This window comes from Bos grunniens, chromosome 16 (genome assembly GCF_055505025.1).
Source record: "Bos grunniens cultivar Pamir isolate PY7600 chromosome 16, Bosgru_T2T1.0, whole genome shotgun sequence".
Lineage (NCBI taxonomy): Eukaryota > Metazoa > Chordata > Mammalia > Artiodactyla > Bovidae > Bos > Bos grunniens.
This window is the reverse complement of record NC_141180.1, coordinates 27,022,558-27,045,615: the sequence shown is the minus strand read 5'-3', so window position 1 is coordinate 27,045,615 and position 23,058 is coordinate 27,022,558. Positions and strand designations below refer to the sequence as shown.

The 23,058-nt window shown below is 45.4% G+C and overlaps 1 protein-coding gene across 1 annotated transcript in view; it reads right to left on the bottom strand.

The window, feature by feature from the left end:
- Window positions 1-4,602, bottom strand: part of PDPN (podoplanin) — a 35,049-nt gene extending 30,447 nt beyond the window's left edge. The window contains exon 1 of the mRNA XM_086343787.1: window positions 4,331-4,602. Within this exon, the coding sequence (XP_086199913.1) occupies window positions 4,331-4,397 (67 nt within the window). The 5' untranslated portion in view covers window positions 4,398-4,602. The remainder of the gene's footprint in view (window positions 1-4,330) is intronic.
- Window positions 4,603-23,058: the final 18,456 nt, after the last annotated feature.

Below are 23,058 nucleotides of genomic sequence, written 5' to 3'. Positions count from 1 at the left end.
GTTGTTTTTGTGTTTTGTGGGGTTCCCCGCCCCCATATAAAATTTAGTGTTGCCCTGACAATTTCAGTGTGCAGCTCCTCAGACAAGTAGGTATATGAAGTGGCCAGATCTACAAATTTCCCTCAGAGGAGTAAACCCATCTCCTCCGAGCAGTTCCTGAGGCAAAGGCACTGGGCCAGGTGAAAAATCGGGAAAACCCATCCGTCCCCACCCATTGAAGCTCCAGGGAACGCTTGCCCTGGACTGGCCGCCAGGAGCAGGCGGGCTGGTGGGCACTGGGGTGAGTCTCGAGGGAAGGAAAACAGTCACCTCAGTTTCCTGCCTTGGATGAAGGTGGCAGAATTCCAGTTGCTCCCTAACCTGGCTCCATCTCATAACCCTCAGATAAAATGCCCCATCACTTCCCTTTCCCCCAAGGTTTTAGGAAATCAGTAGGGAAAGGATTCAGAACTCCAATCAAAAGGTGCTTTTAGGGCTTTCCTGGTGGCTCAGTGGTAATGAATCAGCTTGCTAATGCAGAAGACATGGGTTCAATCCCTGATCTGGGAAGGTCCCACATGCCGCAGAGCAACTAAGCCCGTGCACCACAACTGTTGAGCACGGGGACTGCAACACTGAGCCTGCTCACCTTACAGCCCGTGTCCGCAACAAGAGAAGCCACTGCAGTGAGGAGCCTGTGCACCGTGACTAGAGGGTAGCCCTTGGCTTGCCTCAACTAGAGAAAAGCATAGTCCAGCAATTAGGGTCCAGCAATGGACCCAGCGCAGCCAAAAAGAAATACTTAATTTTTTTTAAAGGTGTTTTATCTCTTTTGCTCACCCCTGTGGGAATCCCAAGATTTATCTCTGTAGCCCACCCGATGACCCCACTCATTTGATTCTCTTCCAACAAAACACTCTCACTGAGTATTTCTTTGGAATACCCAAGGAGTGGGAGGGTCCTTAGAGAGCCTTACAGGAGTTGATTTAACTTCTTCAAGTCTCACAAAGGTACTGCCAGCTATATGAGCCTCTCCTCTCTCAACATCCTCCCCCATAATATTTCCACAAGCTGTAACCTGGCACGCCTGTTCTTGGAAGCCAGAAATATGACAAATATTCAGATAAGCCAGTGGAATTTAAAGCACACGTTCATCGTTTTGCTGGTAAGGACTCAAGTGCAATGCTTTACGTTAGGTGTGCCTTCCTCAAAAGTGCTTAGAATTTCATATCCAGCATATCAGGAGATGCTGAGTTTCTATTTGGGGAAAGCATGAACAAATCCTATTTTAATGTACCGTGACATTTTCATTCTAGAAGGAATATTACGGTAAGTATCAAATGTAAAGAACTTTATATACCTTGAAAATTTTTTGTTTTCATGTTTAAGGAGTTTAAAGCAAGGTTAACCTTTAATTTCAAGTTCAACCTTTTTTTCCCCCCTCAATGTGTAATGCAGGTTAAAAAAAAAAAAGCTTGAGGTTTGGAGTTAGGCCTGTTTTTGGAATCTGGCATATTCTGAAGATAATAATGTATAATTTAAGGATGCATGATGATTTAATGAGGGAACCATGACATTCCTGGCATGTGGTGGGGGATGGGCATTGGAGAGAGGTGGTGTCCCTCCTGCTCGGTCACACCATCCACCTTCATGCCAAGGTTGGGGGTCCTTGTAATTCTCAGTATAGACTTACTCACTGGTTACTCACTTCAAAGGCCAGAGGAAGCGGGGGCAGGCCGCTGTGTACCTCTGATCAGCCTGGGTTCCTCCCTCTTGCCATGTCCCAGTTTAGCCTTCTCAAGCGAGGATACTTTTTAGAAACGTGCTTTCATATATTAAATGCTATCTTGGATCTCACATGCCAGTGTCATCAGAGCCTCCCTCGAGAAGGCTCTAACAGACCTGAGATACCTTAAGTGCAACAAAACTCTTAGCAACTCGTGAAGATTTCCAAGCCTCCGAAACTGGCAAGAGTTTTGGGGAAAGCACAGGGAAATGTGTTCATCGCATGATTAATCCTGGGTGGACTGGTCCGGGAAAAAGCACATGTGAGTTTTCAGCAAGCAGCAGCCTGCAGAATTTCACAAAATAAACGATCTTACGGAGCGACCTGTGTACGTGTCTTGGATGAAAGTTCAGAGTGAAGGTGGGGCCTGACAGTGGAGGAAAATGCCAGATGTGTGGACCACTGAGCTCCTTTAAATCCACTAATATCTCATGAGACCCAGAGGACATCTCAACCCAGAGGACCAGATTGTACTACTGAACCAGATTATAATTTTAGAAGAGGGAAGCCCAGTAGGGAGTAGACTCCTAAGAGAAGGATAATAAAATTCATCACCATAATTACCCCTAGCTCAACTCCCCGACAAGAGCCCACAATGGCTCAGCTCAAAGAAGTTATTCATCCATATTCAAGTTGCCTCGCTCATTATCCTCAGACAAAACCCCTCCTGGGCCTCAACTCTTAGCCAGCAGCCCAGTAACTCTGCATTGACACACAGCCCCCGGGGACAGGGCCAGGGTGCTTCAGTCTTTCCCAATTGAGTTGCTATTACCAGAAGTGGCTGGTTTTTCAGCCACAACTATTTTTTTTTAAATTATTACTTCTTTTTAGGAGTACCTTTGATATTCAGAATTGGCTTAAAGATAATTACAGCTAAACTCTTCCCTGGGGCAAGGGGGTTGCAGGGGAGTCGGCGGGGGGTGGGGAGGCTAGGGGAGGGGAGAGGATGCCACCCAGTGGCCCTCTTTCCTGAGCAGAGCTGGGACGAGGCTCAATTTGGGGGCCTCCCACATCTTGCCCTGCTGAGCACAAAATGGTGTCATTTGCAGTCTGGCCAAAAATGAAATGTAACTGAAATGCAGAGCCATGTATGTTGCTCTGGAGAGAGAAGTTCCAAAGACAGGACCACCATGAATAGCTCACCACCCAGCAAAAAGAGGGCTTCCCACCCAGATGGCACAGGGGTAAAGAACCCGCCTGCCATTGCAGGAGATACAGGAGACTCGGGTTCAATCCCTGGGTCCGGAAGATCCCCTGAGGAGGAAATGGCAACCTGCTCCAGTATTCTTGCCTGGGAAATCCCACGGACAGAGGAGCCTGCTGGGCTACAGTCCATGGGCTGACAGAACAGTTGGACACAACTGAGCACACATGCACAGCACAGAGAGCACCTCAGTCTCCAAGCAGCGCACACAGGGAAACACACCCTGAATCACTCACTGGCTGGAGCTGGTATTATTGTCTTTGTGTGGAGGCCTCCTTCGAGCCCCTCCCTTCAAGCAGGATTCCTCTGGCTCCGGGGCTACCTCCATCCTCAATTTGCAAAATGTAAAAGAGTTTCATTTCCTCAAGCTTCAACTGCAAAGATCCCTAGTTAGCTTACAATGCCTTCAACCAACATTCAGTGAGCAACTACTAAGGGCCGGATATTGTTTGGCCCTGGAGATAAGGTGAAGACACAGCTGTGTCCACAGGAGCTTATATTCTACAGTGGAAACAGATCAAAATAAAAACCCAAGAAAAAGAAAACACTGACCAATGTGACTGGAGGCTACCAACACAGCAGCAAGGGGCAAGAGGAGGAGACGTAAGAAGAGGGAAGAAGGAGAAGATAATGAGAGTGATGGGCAAGCAGTGTCCTCATTCTCAGCTCTAGAGAAGTGAAGGTCTAAGGAGTCACCAACACGCGGTCATTGACACTGTTGGCCAAGTTCCACACGTGGCCCCAAAGGAACTTAAACATCAGCGTTAATAATGGGCCACTCCCTCATGCACTCAGGACCCTCCAGTTCAGTTCTTACGCCCACACACTACCCTCTCCACAGAGGATAACGAATCCCCCCTGACCGGGCCCTGAGTGTGTCCAAAGTGCTGTCTTAAAGACTGGCAGCCCCCAGAGGGAGGCCGTCGCTGCACAGGGATATCCCACCCTCATCCCCAACCCTCACAGTTTTAAGGGGCCAGTACTTCTGAGGCCATGAGCATGTCTCCAATACACAGCCCTGAGAAAATCCCATCACCGCCAGTGGAAGGCGCCTGGCTGCTAGCCTTCTGTCTCTCGGGAGCCAGGAAGGGTTGGCAGGAGGTGGGTCGCCCCCGAGGGACCCTCTGCTCCCCACCTGCTACCTGTGGACTCGGGGTCTTTCCCTGGCACCCCGCTCAGCTCTTTGCCTGGGACCTGGCACCGGCTAAGCCGCCGTCTCTCCTTCTCCCGGGGCCTCCAGACCCCGGCGCGCACACTGCTCCCCCGGGCAACCTCACATTCCAGGCCCCGGCAACCCGCAAGTCCCGGCTCGCTCGTCCCCACCAGTTAGCTGCTCGGGGAGCTCCGCCCGCTGGCCTTACCTCCTTCTGCCAAGACCCAGAACGATGCACTTCCCAAAATGAAGAACAGAACTGGCACCTTCCACATTTTTCTTAGCTGACTTGTTCTTTGGGGTGGGGGGGTCGAGCAGCTAGTTTCTGGGCTGGGGAAAGATGAAAAAGCTCCGTAGCCAGGGGCCTTCCCTTGATGGAGCGCGCGAGACGTGGGGCCTGGAAAACGGAGTCCCAGCGAGGGAGGGAATCCCCAAGTTACTTAGCTCGCAACAGCTGCCGGAGAAGCAAACTTTGCAGTTGGGAACTTTCGGATCGGAGTCAGCATTTATCTCTCAGACGAGGGCGAGGGCGGGGTGAGTCCGCGCGCTAAGGTGGTCCCAGTCTCGGGTTCGCTAGGACCGCCCCCTGCCTGTGTTTGGCCAGCGCGAAAACGATGACCTCAGGCCAGGTTTAAAGTTACAAGGCCACAGCTGCGGGGGCTGCTAGGACCCGCCGATGGGTCCCGGCAAAGTTGGCTTCTATTTGTTCCTCGACAAGAGGGAAAGGGGGCGCATGCAATAAGCGATTTTGGGGGGTAATTTTTAAACTGTATTTATTATTCTCTCTCTCTCTTTTTAAGAGTAAGGCACAAGCTTGGGTTTTTCTTCTTATAAGAAGTAAACTGTTTCCTGTGTGGCCAGTCATTTTAGCACCAAACATGGGATTGTTCTTGTAAATATTGAATTTGATGGCATTAAAAAAAAAATGCGGCCGTCCTCCTGCTGTCGGTGGGCCAGAGGCGGTTCCCACTGGTAAATTGCGCCCTTGTCTGGGGGCTGGGAGCGGGCGGGCTCTGGCTGGCGTAGGGGGTCGGGGGTGCATCCCTAGAGAGCTGGCTGGGAGCTTGGCAGGCTCGTGGGATTCGGCAGTTGCGGGGGAAAATGCTGAGCGCTCAATCCAACCTCTCCCTACTTCGGTTTCAGCGCTGCGGGGCGCGGGCCCACCCGCGCATTCAGTCGGTGGGGCGCCACAGCCCAAGGGTGTCAAAAGGACCCACCAGGTCACCAACCTGTGGGCACTTTCAGCTGGGGCTCGTCCCTTCTAATCCCGGACCTTGACCCCCTAATCCCCATTTTACTGGTTCTGATCTCAGGTACTGGATGTTAGCAACAAGAAGAGAATTTGTTTTATTTCCTTTCGAACTCTTGGAATTAAATATTTTTCTCTTAAGGGTAGGCGTTGGAAAGGTGGTCCACTCCCAAATGCCATAAGTTCCATTCAACAAAAAGAGCCAGAAGATGAATGCCCCAAAGCTCCATCCTGGGGTGAAAATTGGTTTTTTTTTTTCGGATCCTAAGGAGAAGGTGAACCCCTAGATTCCAAATTTACTTTGTCGTAAGAATCATATGGGGAGATTGTAATCAGACCCTCAGGGAATTCCTAAGGCAGAAACCCCAAGAATATTTAGTAAACAGAGCCCCGGGCAGCCCTTCTCAAACACCCGTGACCCAGTCAATCACTTTTAGAATGTTGTAAAGCTTCCTGGGGAAATTCTGAATTTCTAACAATCTCCCAGGTGAAGTCTTGTCCTGGGGCTCTCAGATAGGCACTGACACCTGAAATAAGGAGAGGAAGAGACCCTGGAGAGTGCAGGGGTTGGAAACATAAAGAGAAAACTGTAGATAGGGTAATCTGAACTTACTTCCCCATCACGTTCATGCATTTTATTGGTGTCATTGCATTCATTTCAGTTCAGTCACTCAGTCGTGTCCAACCCTGTGACCCCATGGACTGCAGCACTCCAGGCTTCCCTGTCCATCACCACCTCTCGGAGCTTGCTCAAACTTATGGCCATCGAGTCGGTGATGCCATCCAACCATCTCATCCTCTGTCCTCCCCTTCTGCCCTCACTCTTTCCCAGCATCAGGGTCTTTTCCAGTGAGTTGGCTCTTTGAATCAGGTGGCCAAAGTATTGGAGTTTCAGCTTCAGCATCAGTCCTTCCAATTAATATTCATATTCAGGACTGATTTCCTTTAGGATTGACTGATTTGATCTCCTTACAGTCAAGGGACTCAAGCGTCTTCTCCAACACTACAGTTCAAAAGCATCAATTCTTCAGTGCTCAGCTTTCTTTATAGTCCAACTCTCACATCCATACATGACTACTGGAAAAACCATAGCTTTGACTGGATAGACCTTTGTCAGCAAAGTAATATCTCTGCTTTTTAATATGCTGTCTAGGTTGGTCATAGCTTTTCTTCCAAGGAGCAAGCGTCTTTTAATTTCATGGTTGTAGCGCATATCTGAGGTTATTGATATTTCTCCCGGCAATCTTGATTCCAGCTTATGCTTCTTCCAACCCAGCATTTCTCATGATGTACTCTGCATATAAGTTAAATAAGCAGGGTGACAATATGTATAGCCTTGACATACTCCTTTTCCTATTTGGATCCAGTCTGTTGTTCCATGTCCAGTTCTAACTGTTGCTTCCTGACCTGCATACAAATTTCTCAAGAGGCAGATCAGGTGGTCTGATATTCCCATTTCTTTCAGAATTTTCCACAGTTTATTGTGATCCACACAGTCAAAGGCTTTGGCATAGTCAATAAAGCAGAAATAGATGTTTTTCTGGAACTCTCTTGCTTTTTCTATGATCCCACCCTTATGGCAGAAAGTGAAGAGGAACTAAAAAGCTTCTTGATGAAGGGGAAAGAGGAGAGTGAAAAAGTTGGCTTAAAACTCAACATTCAGAACACAAAGATCATGGCATCTGTCCCATCACTTCATGGGAAATAGATGGGGAAACAGGGGAAACAGTGTCAGACTTTATTTTTTTGGGGTCCAAAATCACTGCAAATGGTGACTGCAGCCATGAAATTAAAAGACGCTTACTCCTTGGAAAAAAGTTATGACCAACCTAGATAGCATATTCAAAAGCAGAGACATTACTTTGCCAACAAAAGTCTGTCTAGTCAAGGCTATGGTTTTTCCTGTGGTCATGTATGGATGTGAGAGTTGGACTGTGAAGAAAGCTGAGCGCCGAAGAATTGATGCTTTTGAACTGTGGTGTTGGAGAAGACTCGAGAATCCCTTGGACTGCAAGGAGATCCAACCAGTCCATTCTGAAGGAGATCAGCCCTGGGATTTCTTTGGAAGGAATGATGCTAAAGCTGAAACTCCAGTCCTTTGGCCACCTCATGCAAAGAGTTGACTCATTGGAAAAGACTCTGATGCTGGGAGGGATTGGGGGCAGGAGGAGAAGGGGACGACAGAGGATGAGATGGCTGGATGGCATCACTGACTGGATGGACGTGAGTCTGAGTGAACTTTGGGAGCTGGTGATAGACAGGGAGGCCTGGTGTGCTGCAATTCATGGGGTCGCAAAGAGTCAGACACAACTGAGCAACTGAACTGAACGGAACTGAGTCACCATCTGCACTGATTTTGGAGCCCCCCAAAATAAAATCTGTCACTGTTTCCATTGTTTCCCCATCTATTTGCCATGAAGTGATGGGACCATATGCCATGATCTTAGTTTTTTGAATGTTGAGTTTTAAGCCTGCTTTTTCACTCTCTTCTTTCACTTTCATCAGGAGGCTCTTTAGTTCTTCGCTCTCTGCCATAGTGTGGTGTCATCTGCACATCTGAGGTTATTAATAGTTCTCCCAGCTATCCTGATTCCAGCTTGTGCTTCATCCAGCCTGGCATTTCACATGATGTGCTCTGCATAGAACCTAAATAAGCAGAGTGACAATATACAGCCTTGACGTTGTTTTGAACCAATTTTGAACCAGCCTGCCTGGATCTTCCTGGATCAGGGATCAAATAAATCCATGTCTCCTGCATTGGCAGGCAGATTCTTTACCACTGAGCCACCAGGAAAGCCCCAGATTTCTACATTCTTGTGAAACAGCTTGAGCTCTTAGAGGGGTAACTGGCGAGATAACAGTGACATTTAACCAGGAACTCTGGGACCTTAGGAATTATCTCTTTTAACCTCAAGATATCCTTTGCACTAAAAACACTGATAATACCCATTTTACATCCAAGGAAACAGATTTTCAAAGTAGTATGGTTTCCCAAGGGGCTTCCAAAGCCAGTGTGCATCAGATGTGCCTGGTTAAGATTAAGATGCTGGAAAAGAAATTAAGACCCTGAGAGCTGGACCCCACTCTAAGAGTTTCTGACCCACAGATTGGGGTTGTACCTAAGAATTTGCCTTTCTAACAAGTTCTCAGGCCCCACTTGGAGATTCATTCATTTAGAGACCACACAGATTTTCCTGCTCTCCTGGAATGACAGGTGGAGCCACAATCCCTCTGTTGCAGGACTTGAACCTGTTGGGTAGTGTGCTCTCTTGCTTAAGGATCTGGAAAGAGAGGTCTGTAAGTCACTTCTAAGAAGTGGGATCCTCTCCTGCACCCTCAGGTGGGGGCCCAAGATGCAGGAGGAGCAGAGTCAGAACCCTCAGCCTGGGACCCTCCTCCCTGAAGGATGCTGGAGAATGAGTGTTAGGATCACTGCTGTGCCCTGTGTTCCCTGAGGCCTCTACACAGTCTCGGGGCAGCAGGCAGAGCTTCCCCGGGAAGACTTCTCAGCATCTTCTCTTGCTTCTCAACACAAAGGGCTCCAGAGCTGAGATATAAATGATATTAAAGGCACCTCTGTGACTCAGGGATAAATGCTGGGCTTAGGTGAGTGAGTTGGGTTCAAAATGTATCTAGCAGGAGTGTGGGATGAAGATGAGAGTAGGGATGGTGGGGGTGGGGGTGGGGTGGGGGGTGGGGAGTTGTGCTGGGGCTGAAGGAACCCACTTTACTAGAAAAAGCCTCACTGTTTAGGAATCACAATTCAGCTCCACCTTGGTCTCAGTCAACCTGAGCCTCAGTTTCTGCTTCTTTGAAATGGTGAGCTATTCCCACTTTGGAGGGTTCTATGCACAGTTCAGAGTAGAACTGCTACGGTTGCAGTTGATTGCTGTGGTTGCAGTTGGTTGCTTTGTTGGTCTTTCTGCCAGGCCTAACCTGGTTCTCAGCCTCTCATGTCTTCCAGTAACCATCTATGCCCTTGAACCCTCAGCCAGGCCTAGCCTCCAGGGGAGAGGTTCTTCTTCTTATGTGGACCATTTTCAAAGTCTTTACTGAATGTGCCACAACATTGCTTCTGTTCCATGTTTTGGCTTTTCGGCTGTGAGGCACATGTGATCTAGCTCCCCAACCAGGAATAGACCTTGTACCCCCTGCATTGGAAGGTGAAGTTCCAACCGCTGGACTCCTGGGGAAGTCCCCAGGGATGTCCATTGACATGGAGTCTATGGAACTGGTTCCTTTTGGCCTAAGGAAACCCAGATGAACAGGAACTCAGCATGAACTCATCCCCTGCTAGTCCAACCCTCACTTTGAGTCTGCTTCCTGAGTCTCTTGGATCCCCGTCTGGCTCCCTGAGCCCAGGGTCCCTTCTGGAAAACCTGATTATCTCCCAGTTCTACTCAGGAACCAGTGTTCCACATCGAGACCCCACCAGGTGGCTGGTTCCTGCCATCCCACTACTGGGGAACTGGCGTGGCTTTCTAACCCACTGGATTACCTCTATTTGCCACAGTACCCCGTTTCTCTCCAGGAGTCGCCTCAATGCTGAGTACCCCTCCTACTGTCCGAGTCAAATTGTCATACGCCCTGTTTCAATGGGCAGCACACAATTTTGCTTAACTCCCTAAAACTTTTTTGAAAAACCAGGTACCAACTCTCTTTTCATCATAGAATTAAATAAGTATATTTTTAATGGGAAGTAGGGCTACCCAGGTGGCTCAGTGGTAAAGAATCCTCCTGCCAGTTCAGGAGATTCAGGAGACACAAGTTCAATCCCTGGGTCAGGAAGATGCCCTGGAGGAGGAAATGGCAACCCACTCCAGTATTCTTGCTTGGGAAATCCCATGGACAGAGGAGCCAGGCAGGCTACAGTCCATGGGGTTACAAAGAGTTGGACATGACTGAGATAGTTAGCTTAGAAACCCCATGAGGGAATTGTAGATAGAGATGGAACTTTAGAGGACTTTGGGAGACTACAATGAGATTAATGATCACTGAAGAAAGTAATGGGAAAATTCTGAAACAGTGTGGGCTTGCTTGACTTGTGCGTGTGTACATGCTCAGTCACATCGGTCCAACTCTTTGCGACCCCGTGGACTGTACCCTGCCAGGCTCCTTTTCCATGTGATTCTCCGGTCAAGAATACTGAAAGTGAGTTGCTAAGTCTTCCTCCAGGGAATCTTCCAGACCCAGGGATCCAATCCACATCTCTTACATCTCCTGCACTGGCAAGCAAGTTCACCTGGCAAGCCCTTGCTTGACTTATAAAACAGAACAAATCACTTGCATCAAAGCCAGATTGGCTTGCTTAACAGTGGAATCAAGCTACCTTGCTTAGCAACTAAATTACCATGCAACAGAAGCACGAGACATGCCCCCAAACAATAAAACAATGGTGGCATGAAACCTACACCCTGCCTAGTGAGCTCAGTGAGTTAGTGAACCCCAAGCATGCTGTTTGGCTTGTAAGACATGTTCTTTGCACAATACTCACCCCCTCAACGGAGAAGGCGATGGCACCCTATTCCAGTACTCTTGCCTGGCAAATCCCATGGACAGAGGAGCCTGGTAGGCTGCAGTCCATGGGATCGCTAAGAGTCGGACACGACTGAGCGACTTCACTTTCACTTTTCACTTTCATGCATTTGAGAAGGAAATGGCAACCCACTCCAGTGTTCTTGCCTGGAGAATCTCAGGGACGGGGGAGCCTGGTGGGCTGCCGTTTATGGGGTCACACAGAGTCGGACACGACTGAAGTGACTTAGCAGCAGCAGCAGCACCCCCCCCCAAAAATAAAACAATAGTAGAGAATAAGGCTTACAATCTGCCCATTGGTGTCATCAAGTTAATTATCCCTAGGACATGCTCTCTGCACACATAAAAAACAATAATTTGTGGACCTAATTTGACCACGTAGGGACAAGAAAATACCCCTGCTCAACCTTGAGGAGGAGCTAATACGGAAGCATGGTATCTACTTAAGGAAGACAAAGAAGTTCTTCCCCACCTCCCAATTTTTCCATTGACTATAGAACTGTAGTTCAATAAGTTCTTGGGGTGTGGCAACCCCTCACCCACCCACAGGTAAACTGAACAAGTGTCCTATTTTAACAAATCATTTCTTATCTATCACTTTTGTCTCTCCCTGAGTTCTGCTCTGTACTGAGACATGAAGGACTATTTATCAGAACTCCTTGGAGCCCCCCCAATGATACCCAAACTATTTCAGTAGAACATAACAAACATATCATAAAGAGAAATAAGATGAAGTCTGACTGTAATTGGAAAAAAAAATCATGTTGCAACTTGATGACATAATGAATAAGCGCACTGATCATGAAAAAATTAAATAAAAATTTTACCTATGAAATTTTACCCATACATCTTGATGTTTTTTGATACAAAACCTGGAAAATTGTCCAGTTATATGTCAAAGGGTCAGCATCACTCACAAATTTTTTAAATGGTGCGCATGTATTAATTTTTATTATGAAAATATACATTCATAAAACAAATATAGAAAATAGGAATATAGAAAAATCATCATATGCTCAGATTTCCTTGTATGTTTGCAACTTTTTCTTTTGACATAATTTCAAATTTACAGTAAAGCTGGAACAGTTCAAGAACTCCCATATACACTTGACTTAGATTCATGAATTTGTCCTTTACTCCATTTGCACCATCAGTTATCTCTGTGTTTACAAATATTTGCATATTGGCTTCATTATCAAGTCCTCTAGCCCTAAATGTTTGGGAGTGGATTTCCTAAGGACAAAGATCTTCTCTTTTGTAAACACAGTAGGATTAGCAAAATCATAAAATTTTATATTGAAACAGCACTAAGGTCTAATCCACAGTCCATATTCAAATGCTAACAATTGTACCAATAATGTCCTTTATGGATTTTTTTTTTTCAGGATCTAATACAGGACCTCATATTGCACTCGTCTTCAGATCTCAGAACTCTGATTCAGCCTCTTTTTATCTTTCCTGATGCTTCTTGAAGACGACAGGCTACTTACCTCGTAGACTGTCCTTCAGTTTGGGTTTGTCTGATCTGTACTCGTGTTTAGATTCAGGTGTGCATTTTTGGCTGGATGAACACAGACCATTGCATTTTCTCAGTGTGTCACCAGCGGAGCCCCTGATGTCATCTCACAATGTCAACACTTGAGTGTTAACTCATTCCTTGTTAAGGACCCCTATCCTAAATTCAGAACACCCCAACCCGAGCCAAACCCCACTCTTAACAGCAGGTACACAAACAAGGCAAGACATTGGTTGTTGTTATCCAGTCACTCAGGCAGTCATGTCTGACTCTTCGGTGACCCCGTGATGTAGCCTGCCAGGTTCCTCTGTCCATAGGATTTCCCAGGCAAGAATACTGGAGTAGGTTGTCATTTCCTCCTCCAGGGGATCTTCCTGACCCAGATATCGAACCTGAATCTCTTGCATTGGCAGGCAGATTCCTTACCACTAAGCCAACTGGAAAGTCCAGTTCAGTCAATTATTAGTACTAATTATATAACTTTATCAAAATTTGTTTTCAAAAATTCCTCATAAAAGATGTTTCTTTAAAGTGAAAGTTTATTTGCTATTAAAATACTACACAGGTTTTTGACAATAAAACCAGTATAAATTTTTAAAATATTTAATAAAGAGCATATGTTTCCACTAAGGATTCAGAGCAGAAAGAATATTAATCCAAGAATGCATGTGTGCTCATTTGTGTCTGACTCTTTGCAATCCCGTGGACTGTAGCCCACCAGGGTGCTTTGTCCATGGAATTTTCCAGGCAAGAATACTGGAGTGGGTTGCCATTTCCTACTCCAGGGGCTCTTCCTGATCCAAATATCAAACCCGTGTCTCCTGTGTCTCCTACAATGGTAGGCAGAATTCTTTACCACCGAACCACCTGGGAAGCCCCTGATGTAAGAGTAACGGCTGCCTGATGAAGTTTCAATTTAATTTTTAAAGTCCATTAATATCACACCCAAAGGACATTATAATGATGACCAAAAACCTCCTTTTGCTAAGCAGAGGATCAAGACTATGTTCAAGCATGTGCTAAATTTTCATGTTTTATTTAAGAATTATTTTCCTCCTAAGAGGTTTATTCCTTTATAAATAGTATCTATCAGACTAGAAACTAGTGATTAACATTGTGGCGTAAGTTAAAATAAAGAAAATAGGTCACCATAAAAATTGATCTTCTTCATAGTTTATAGTTAAAATTATGTAAGAGGGAAAGAAAAATGCCCAGCAAAGATTTACTGAGTATAGAACCACTTGAATTCACTTCTAAGTGAGAAAGTACAAAAAATAAGAAAAGACAGTTTATCACACTGGTGATAGAGATTTTTTTCATCCCAGAAAAATGCTCCATAAACAAAATTCAGGATGGATAGGGAGCTGCTGTTCTTCTGCAAGTGGCGAAGGGTTATCACAATGGCATCACTTTTCCCCAGGAGTTTTAGAGGAAAACTTATGAACCTTGAGAATTTGAGGACTCCATCCCTTGCTGGCACGCCCCCAAGGAAAGCTGTGTGCATCCACAATTTGAAGACCCTACCCTGTCCCCTTGCTTGGCTGGATCTCCTCCCAGCATTAGGGTCGCCTCATCTCACTCAGGGCTTCCCTTGTGGCTCAGCAGTAAAGAATCCACCTGCCAATGCAGGAGACGTGAGTTCCATCCCTGGCTTGGGAAGGTCCCCTGGAGAAGGAAATGGCAATGCACTCCAGTATGCTTGCCTAGGAAATCCCACGGACAGAGGAGCCTGGCAGGCTATGGTCCACGGGGTCGCTGCAAAGAGTTGGGCATGTCTTAGTGACTAAACAGCAGCAGAGGATATCCTGAGCTCCCTGCAGTCAGGAGCTTGCTGATACATTCGTCTTCCTCTGGCATGTTCTCCTTCAGTATTTGTGAAGGGAGACTTGTGATTTTGTTGGACCTGCTAGAAGATCCTCACCATTGAGGAATCCCAGCCCAACGCAGCCAGGAGGGTGAGTCAACAGCACGTGATAAACCTCCAGTCAGCCTGATGATACAAAGACAAAATGAGCAGGTGATTTATAAGGTTTCTGGGATGCTTGAAAAGCCCTGGGGGCACCTCTCCAAATCTCAGTGCATACCTTTGTCTCCTTGCAAACTGCCTGAGAGCTGAAAGTTCCATAAACAGTATTCACTTCTTAGCTTACATTCCTAGAAACCTGATTCCGTTGAGAATGCAAGTCTACGTACAAAGATGGCATGTAGCACTATCAGTTTGGCAGAGTTTGCTGTGAATGGCTTTCTCTCCTTTTCCCAAGAGCAGGTTTTGATAAGATGTCAAGGAGATTAGAGGGCTTCCTGCGTTGGCTCAGAAGTAAATAACCTGCATGCCTGTGCAGGAGACACAGGTTCGATTCCTGGGTTGGGAAGATCCCCTGAAGGAGGAAATGGCAATCTACTCCAGTATGCTTGCCTGGGAAATCCCATGGACAGAGGAACCTGGAGGGCTACAGTCCATGGGGTTGCAAAAGAGTCAGATACAACTGAGCGGCTAACGACGAGACTAGTTTCTTGGATATTGCCAAGACGAAGACGGCGCACAAAAATAAAAAGCTCTGGGATGCCAAAGACACATTAGAGCCATTTCATAATTTCATTTGGTCTCACAGTGGCTCAGGATTTATGCTGTCATTCATTCATTCACTCTTGTAACTCATTAATTGGCTCATTCAGGACCTACTGCTTGCCCAACAGCGAAGATGTGAGGTTTGCCTGGACCTGGCTGTCCCCTAGCTGTCCTTACCATTAATCTCACCTCACATACCATCAACCTCTCCACTCTTATCCCTCATCTTGGTAGAGAAAAGTTGAGTCTTTGTCATTCATGCAGGGCCCTACAGCTGTCTTGGGCCGAGGAACGATTTTCAGTTTTTCCCTAGTCTGAGGCTTCCTTAGTGGCTCAGATGGTAAAGAATCTGCCTGCAATGTAGGAGACCAGGGTTTGATCCCTGGGTTGGGAAGATCTTCTGGAGGAGGAAATGGGGGAAAAAACCACTCCAGTTTTCTTGCCTGGAAAATCCCATGGACAGAGGAGCCTAGAGGGCTACAGGTCCTGTGGTCACAATGAGTCGGACACAACTAAGTGACTTCCACTTCACTTCCCTTCACTTCACAGTTTTCCCCTAGTTTGTTAAAAGCATGGTGCTTTTGCTTGAAGCAATAAGGAAAACATTCAGCTCTGTGGATCAATAGGCTCCTGTGAATTTTGTTGTCCTGTAGGGGAGGTGGGGTGGGGGCGGCCTTGGGCTTCTCTGCTAGACACAGAGAGGGATCCACACACTCCAGGAGAACAGAGAGCTCTGACCAGGCCTGGCCTGGGTGTGAACATCCCCTTCCCCCGGGAGATGAAATGCCCCATTTGACGTACTCAGAATCTGATGTTGGCTCCACACTGCACCAAAGAAATGAAAAAACAATATACACAGGCCCCTGGAAACTTTTTCTTTTCACAACAACAAATTGCTTATTTATGTACAACCCTTCCTCTATCCTCCACCCAAAAGAAAAAGCTGACTGACTCCACCAATGGGTTTGAATTCAGATATATTGGATGGTTCTGAGACAAGGGTTGCTGATTCCTTTAATGGGTTGAGAGCAGAGAGTCCATTTTTTGTTTGTTTTGTTTTATTTTGTCGGCTTGTTCTTTTTTTTTCCTGATCAATACTGAGTTTTTAACGGACAGACAAGCATTGGGGCAGAAGGACGTTTTTATAATTCAGACCAATATACACAGAAAGCTCCTTTCATTGGTGTGTTCAGAGGGCTCTTCATTATGGAGACTCAACACTGCTTGGCAAACAGTCTGAATGAATGCATCTCAGTATGGGAGGCTGGGAAGTCGAATTGGGACAGGGCTGGAGGCTGGTGTTTATCTTACTGCTCTCTTGAAGGGTGGTGGCCTTGAAGACATCAATCCTGGTCTTTCTCTCTCTCAGCTTCCCTGAATGGAAAGTGGGCTTGTGAAAATGCTGGTGGGCAAGGCTGCTGTGAGTCAGTGAAAAAAACAGCAGCTTCACTCATTTTCCTGCCAGCTCCTGCACACATGCCTGGTAATGACAGCAGCCCCACCGCAAACCTTGTGCTATGCCAGCCTGGAATCCCCTGCCCAGAGGAGACGGTGCGGTCGCCGGAGATGAGGCCAAGAGACGCACCGGATGAGACCCCACCCCACCTCCTCCATGGGGCACAGTTTCTTTGGAATAGTCTGGATATTGTTGGTAGTTTGAAATCTCTTTTGTTGAGGTCCCAAATCTGTTTTAATCACTGTTCAGGAATCTAATTCAAAAATTTGGATTTTAGTGTCTGCCAAGAGTTGGGTTTGGCCATGATGGGAAAACAGGAAAAGGCTTAGAAGTTAATAAAGCTGGAAGCAAACAGCTTTTATGTTAGCAGTGCAATAGTCAGAGCCTCTGAGCCCCCATTCGTGTCCCCAGCTTCAGAGAGGGCAAGGACTATCCTTACATTGGAGCAGCATGTTCACAGGGTTTGGGAGTCGGGTAAGTGGCACAGGGGAGTTTCTAGGAGATTTAACTGTTTTCCTTGGAAGAGCTAGGGAGTCTGGTCACCTTTTTATTACTAGCGCTGACAGCAGGGAGCTATAAGACACACGATTTATTCTTTCATTCAGTAAGATCTGTTGAACATCCAAGTGTGTACCAGGCAGTGTTCCAGGCTCCAGGGACATGGCAGGGAGCAAGGCATCCAGATGGATGTTTCTGAACCTCTTCCATGTTGTAGTGTTATTCGCTCAGTCATGTCTGACTCTTTGCTACTCCATGGACTGTAGCCCACCAGGCTCCTCTCTCCATGGAATTTCCCAGGCAAGAATTCTGCAGTGGGTTGCCATTCCCCTCTCCAGGGGATCTTCCCAACTCAGGGATTGAACCTGGGTCTCCTATATTGCAGGTGGATTCTTTACAGTCTGAGCCACCAGAGAAGCTGAGGAGAAACAGATAATAGACAAGGAAATAAATAAGGTATGCAAAGGTTGTGCTGAGGGTTATGAAAGAAAAAAAAAGTCCATGGAGCAGAGTAGCAGTCTTCCAAGTGGGGAAGCCCAACGCTGGGGGTGGCAATGGCCAAGGGGACACACGCAGACAAGAAAGTTTAAAGGGTATCAGTTTCCAGCTTCCCAATGAACATGTGCTCTGTTTGCTAACATGCATCTACGCCTCTTCCACAACTGTTTTTCTTCTCTTTTGCTGTGGGAAGACAAGCCTCTTAGTCCTCCTTCATCCTTCAAAGATGCATTGCCTAAGGGATGGAAAACCCCCTAAGGGCTTCCCAGGTGGTTCAGCGGTAAAGAATTCACCTGCCAATGCAGGAGACATGGGTTAGATCCCTGAGATGGGAAGATCCCCTGGAGACGGAAATGGCAACCCACTCCAGTATTCATGCTGGGAAATTTCACAGACAGAGGAGACCAGGGGTGGGGGTGGGGGTGCTACAGTCCATAGGGTCACGAAGAGACTGAGCAACTAAACAGCAACAGACAAAGACAAGTGAGGGACAGTTTGAGATGGTGTCTGAATAACCTCCTATGGGCAAAACACCGTAAACCCAAGTGCTCACTTTGGCAGCACATATACTAAAACACAATAAACCCACCAAAGAGTTTATGTTTTTTCTTGTTGTAAGGATATTTCTATGAAGGGTGAAATCTAGCTTTAGAATTGGGGTATTTTGACCCCAGTTAGGTTATTCTGAATTTGTATTGGGCAGTGTTAAGTGTTAGTGTCGGATGGTTGGATGGCATCACCAACTTGATGGACATGAGTTTGAGCAAGCTCTGGGAATTGGTGATGGACAGGGAAGCCTGACATGGAAGCCTGGTGTGCTGTAGTCCATGGGGTGGCAAAGAGTCGGACACAACTGGTCAACTGAACTGAACTGAAGCATTAGTGTTAGTCACTCAGTCATGGCTGACTCTTTGCAACCCCATGGACTGTAGCCTGCCAGCTCCTCTGTCCATGGAATTCTCCAGGCAAGAATACTGGAGTGGGTTGCCATACCCTTTTCCAGGGAATCTTCCCGACCCAGGGACCGAACTTGGGTCTCCTGGCCAGAGTGATGACTGATTCAATTTTATGACCTGGCCTCTTCTATGCTCTGGCTCTTGACCCAGATTCATGGCTCTGAAGGAGAGCCCTGAGAGACAAAAGCAAAGGGAAGATGAAGAGAAGCAAGGACTCCTTGTTTCAAACAGGAGCCAAACTCATGGACAAGACTCCCGCCAGATCCATAAATCCATGTCAGAATTAGAATTCAGAAGAATCAGAATTCTCAAGAAGATGTGTAATAGTTCATCATTTTGAACTGAAATAAAGTTAGACTCCTGACAGAAGAAAAGTCTGGTTTGATAAAGAGCTGGTATTAATAATTAAGTTTCCTGGCAGAGATTTCCCATTAATTCAATGAACATAGTTCACAGCACTGTGGGGTTTTGTGAAAATATATGAAAAGTATGTGATCAGATTAAATCAATCTATTTAACTACATTGGCAAAGGAGTCTTGAAATAAGAAATATTTTTATTTTCCAAATTGTTTTTTGAGTACATCCAACCTGGTGGCTCAGATGGTAAAGAATCTGCCTGCAATGCAGGAGACCTGGGTCTGATCCCAGGGTTGGGAAGATCCCCTGAAGAAGAGAATGGCAACCCACTCCAGTATTCTTGCCTGGAGAATTCCATGGACAGAGGAGCCTGCATGTTACAGTCCATGGGGTCACAAAGAATTGGACATGACTGAGTGACTAACACTTTCACTTGTAACTAAACAAAGTGAAAGAATAACGGGCGAATTAGTAGTTGTTTAATACATGTTGTTTAATAAGAATGTTCAAACTACAGTACAGTCGCACTCATTTCACATGCTAGTAAGGTTATGCTCAAAATCCTTCAAGCTAGGCTTCAGCAGTGTGTGAGCTGAGAGCTCTGAAATGTACAAGCTGGGTTTTGAAGAGGCAGAGGAATCAGAGATCAAATTGCTGACATTTGTTGGATCATGGAGAAAGCCAGGGAATTCCAGAAAAACATCTACTTCTGCTTCATTGACTACACAAAAGACTGACTGTGTGGATCACAACCAACTGTGGAAAATTCTCAAAGAGATGGGACTAGCAGACCATCTAACTTGTCTTGTGATAAACCTGTGTTGACTAAAAAAAAAAAGATGTACAACTTGAGAGTTGTGAGTTAAGTTAAAATTTTGCCCCAAATAAAAACTTAACTCACAACTATCAACCGAGGAAGCGACCCAGAGTGGACTTCCTTCCTTCGACTGGACTCCACCAGGAATCAGAGCTTTGGTACCAGCAGCAGCCCCTTGCACCCATCAGCCTCCTCCGGGAGTGCAGACGAATTTGGGTAAGTCTTTCCTGGTTCTTGAATCTCCTGTATTGGTTGAGATTCTGAGTTTTATTTGGCAATGGAGCAGGTTAACTTCCTCCTACTGGTAGGAAAGATACTGGCGGGGGGGGGGGGGGGGGGGGGGGCGGGGAGGGGGGCGGTGGAGGGGGGGAGGGCAGGTGAAACATCCGGGGCATACCCAGTCATGGTCTAGACACTGAGTGGGACTTGGTTGAACGATACTGAGAAATTCCCACCTGATCAAAAGATACTGGGTGGGGGGCTGGCTAAAAGATGCCAGGAGAATTGCCCACCCAGTGGAAAGTTACTGGGTTAGGGGGGGCTCAATTGGAAAAAAAATCGAGGAATACCCGGGGCTCAGCTGAAAGATGCTGAGATCGCTCCATTGTAGGGGACTGAATGGTCTTGGCTGAGTGGTTAAGTAAACGGCTGATCTGACACTTTTCCTCAATTTGACTGCCATTATGGAATTTGTCAGGATAAAAGTGAAAAAAATAAATGAGAGCTTTGCTCTGAAGAAAAGGGACAAGACTCCTCCCGGCCGGTTTCGGTTTTCTCAGGTGACTGAGAAATTTACGGGAGTGTTGGAGGCCTAGTCCTCACACCGTGCAGTGGTCCCATAGGAAAACCCACTCATTAATTAAAATACTTGCTCGTCCAGGGGTTGCACATAAGAACTGGCCATCAGCGACCTGAGCCGCCATGGTGGTCTTACATTGCCGGAGGCAGAGTTCGAGACACGTAAGACGAGCTGAAATGACTCTGGGGTGACTCCTGGAGGAGTTAAGCACACAGGGAGCACGTGGGCCTACTACACAAGTCCACTAGTGACTTTTATCCCTGACAAATTCAGCTTAAAATGGGAAACAGAGGGACAATCCTTGCTGGGACCAATCTGCCCTTGCTATCAGGGCCAAGTAGAGCACTAGCAGGTCTAAATTTTGGCTATAAAACTATGGTCACACACACACCAGAAAAATACAATTTTTGACAATGTGGTCACAATATTCTTTAGACTCCAGAGGAAGCTTGAAGAAAAAAATGATCTCTTTAAGAATTCTTGCCCTGAGGCAAAAACTCCTCCTATAGGTGATGGACAGTGAGGCGTGGTGTGCTGTGGGCTACAGGGTAACAAAGAGTCAAACACAACTGAGTGACTGAACTGAACTGATACCTGTAGACCAGAGCTCTCTGGATCACTTATCTAGACCATATCTAATTTCTGAAACCAAAAGCAAAAAAATAAAGGGGAACAAAGCCTTTTAAAATCTTATTCCAACCGTTTTTATTCGTAACTAAGTTTGGAAAATGAAGCTATAGGATCTCTTGTGTCTATATGGATGTATGTATGTCTCAGTGTGTGTCTGTTTTTTTTTTCTTTTAATTATATTGCTGATTGCTGAGATCAGTTTGTAAATGAGCTCTAATCTAATTGGACTTAAAAAAAGAAAGTAAGCTCTTACAAATCAAATAATTCTAAATACAAGAGAAATTAACCTAAATGAATTTCAGATTCATGTGAACTGAGAAATATTCAGTGTTACATACCTGGTATTAATGTTTATTTGTTGATTTAAATAATGTAGACATGTCTAAGAGTAATTAACATTAAGCAGAATATTTTCATTGTACCTAGATTTAATATAAGTTAAATATTATTATATCTGTTACAATTTTGTCAGCAAGGAAATTACCTCTAGTGAAGAAACTTCTAAAAAATGTAAATGACAGATATTTTTTGTACAGTTCTTCTGTGTATTCTTGCCATCTCTTCTTAATATCTTCTGCTTCTGTTAGGTCCATACCATTTCTGTCCTTTATTGAGCCCATCTTTGCATGAAATATTCCTTTGCTATCTCTGATTTTCTTGAAGAGATCCCTAGTCTTTCCCATTCTGTTGTTTTCCTCTATTTCTTTGCATTGATTGCTGAAGAAGGCTTTCTTATCCCTTCTTGCCATTCCTTGGAACTCTGCATTCAGATGTTTATATCTTTCCTTTTCTCCTTTGCTTTTCACTTCTCTTCTTTTCACAGCTATTTGTAAGGCCTCCCCAGACAGCCATTTTGCTTTTTTGCATTTCTTTTCCATGGGGATGGTCTTGATCCCTGTCTCCTATACAATGTCACGAACCTTCACTTACTTTGGCTAAGTGAATAGTATTGCTTCACAATGGCCTATAATCCTATCTGACTGAGTGTTCTAAAACTTTTTGACATTTATTGACAAAGCTTCTTAAATCACTCTAATGAAGAAGATTTCTAGCTAACTTTGGGATGCTTCAGAGGGCCCCTGAAACATCCCAAAGAGAGATATTACACTAATGATGTTTGTTTTGTATATAGAATTACATGGGAAATATTGTCAAGTGAGTAGTAAGTCTTGGGTTATATTGTATGGTAAATGTTACTAATATAGATATCCTAGAAACTGTATGGAGTTCCTAAAATTCTGATATGTTTGGGTAAAGTGTTATCAGGCATAATTCTAGTTACTATCTCAAAATATTGTCATAGCACTAACCAAGTTTCACCTTCAAGAAGGTTCATCTTCAAGAAGATTTATAGAAAGGACTTTTGGATAAATACCAGCTTCTGAACTGGGTAAGGATTCTAACAGAAAACCTGATGATTTCACAAAGGTTAACAAAAGGACTGAATGAACTGGTGAATATGCTTAACTTTTATGGTTTCTATCTGAAAAATTACTGATTTGAATCTGTGTTTTCTAAGTGTAAGAAAAAAAAAACAAAACCCTTCCCATCAAACTAATTATAACAGTAATTTGGTAAAATTATATTTTATAAACAAATTGAAACATTTATCTTTTCTCTCTCTCTGAACCCTCCAGAGATTGGAAGCTTCCACTAACTTTATAAGTTAGGAAAGTGAAAGTGAAGTCACTCAGTCGTGTCTGACTCTTTGCGACCCTGTGGACGGTAGCCTACAAGCTCCTCTGTCCATAGGATTTTCCAGGCAAGAGTACTGGAGTGGGTTGCCATTTCCTTCTCCAGGGTATCTTCCCAACCCAGGGATCGAACCCAGGTCTCCCACATTATAAGTGAGGAAAGTTATCTCAATAACAGATATAGAAATCTCAAGGAATTTTGGAGACCTTGAGAAGGGAGGAGTTTACTTAGATCTGTTGGGCAAAATCTGTAATAAGCCTTTGGTATGACTTTCCTAGCCCTGAAAGGTTTGTTTTAAAAATTCAGTCTGAGACTATAAATTCTCAGCAAAGTAAAAAAGTCTATGATCAATTATGGTTA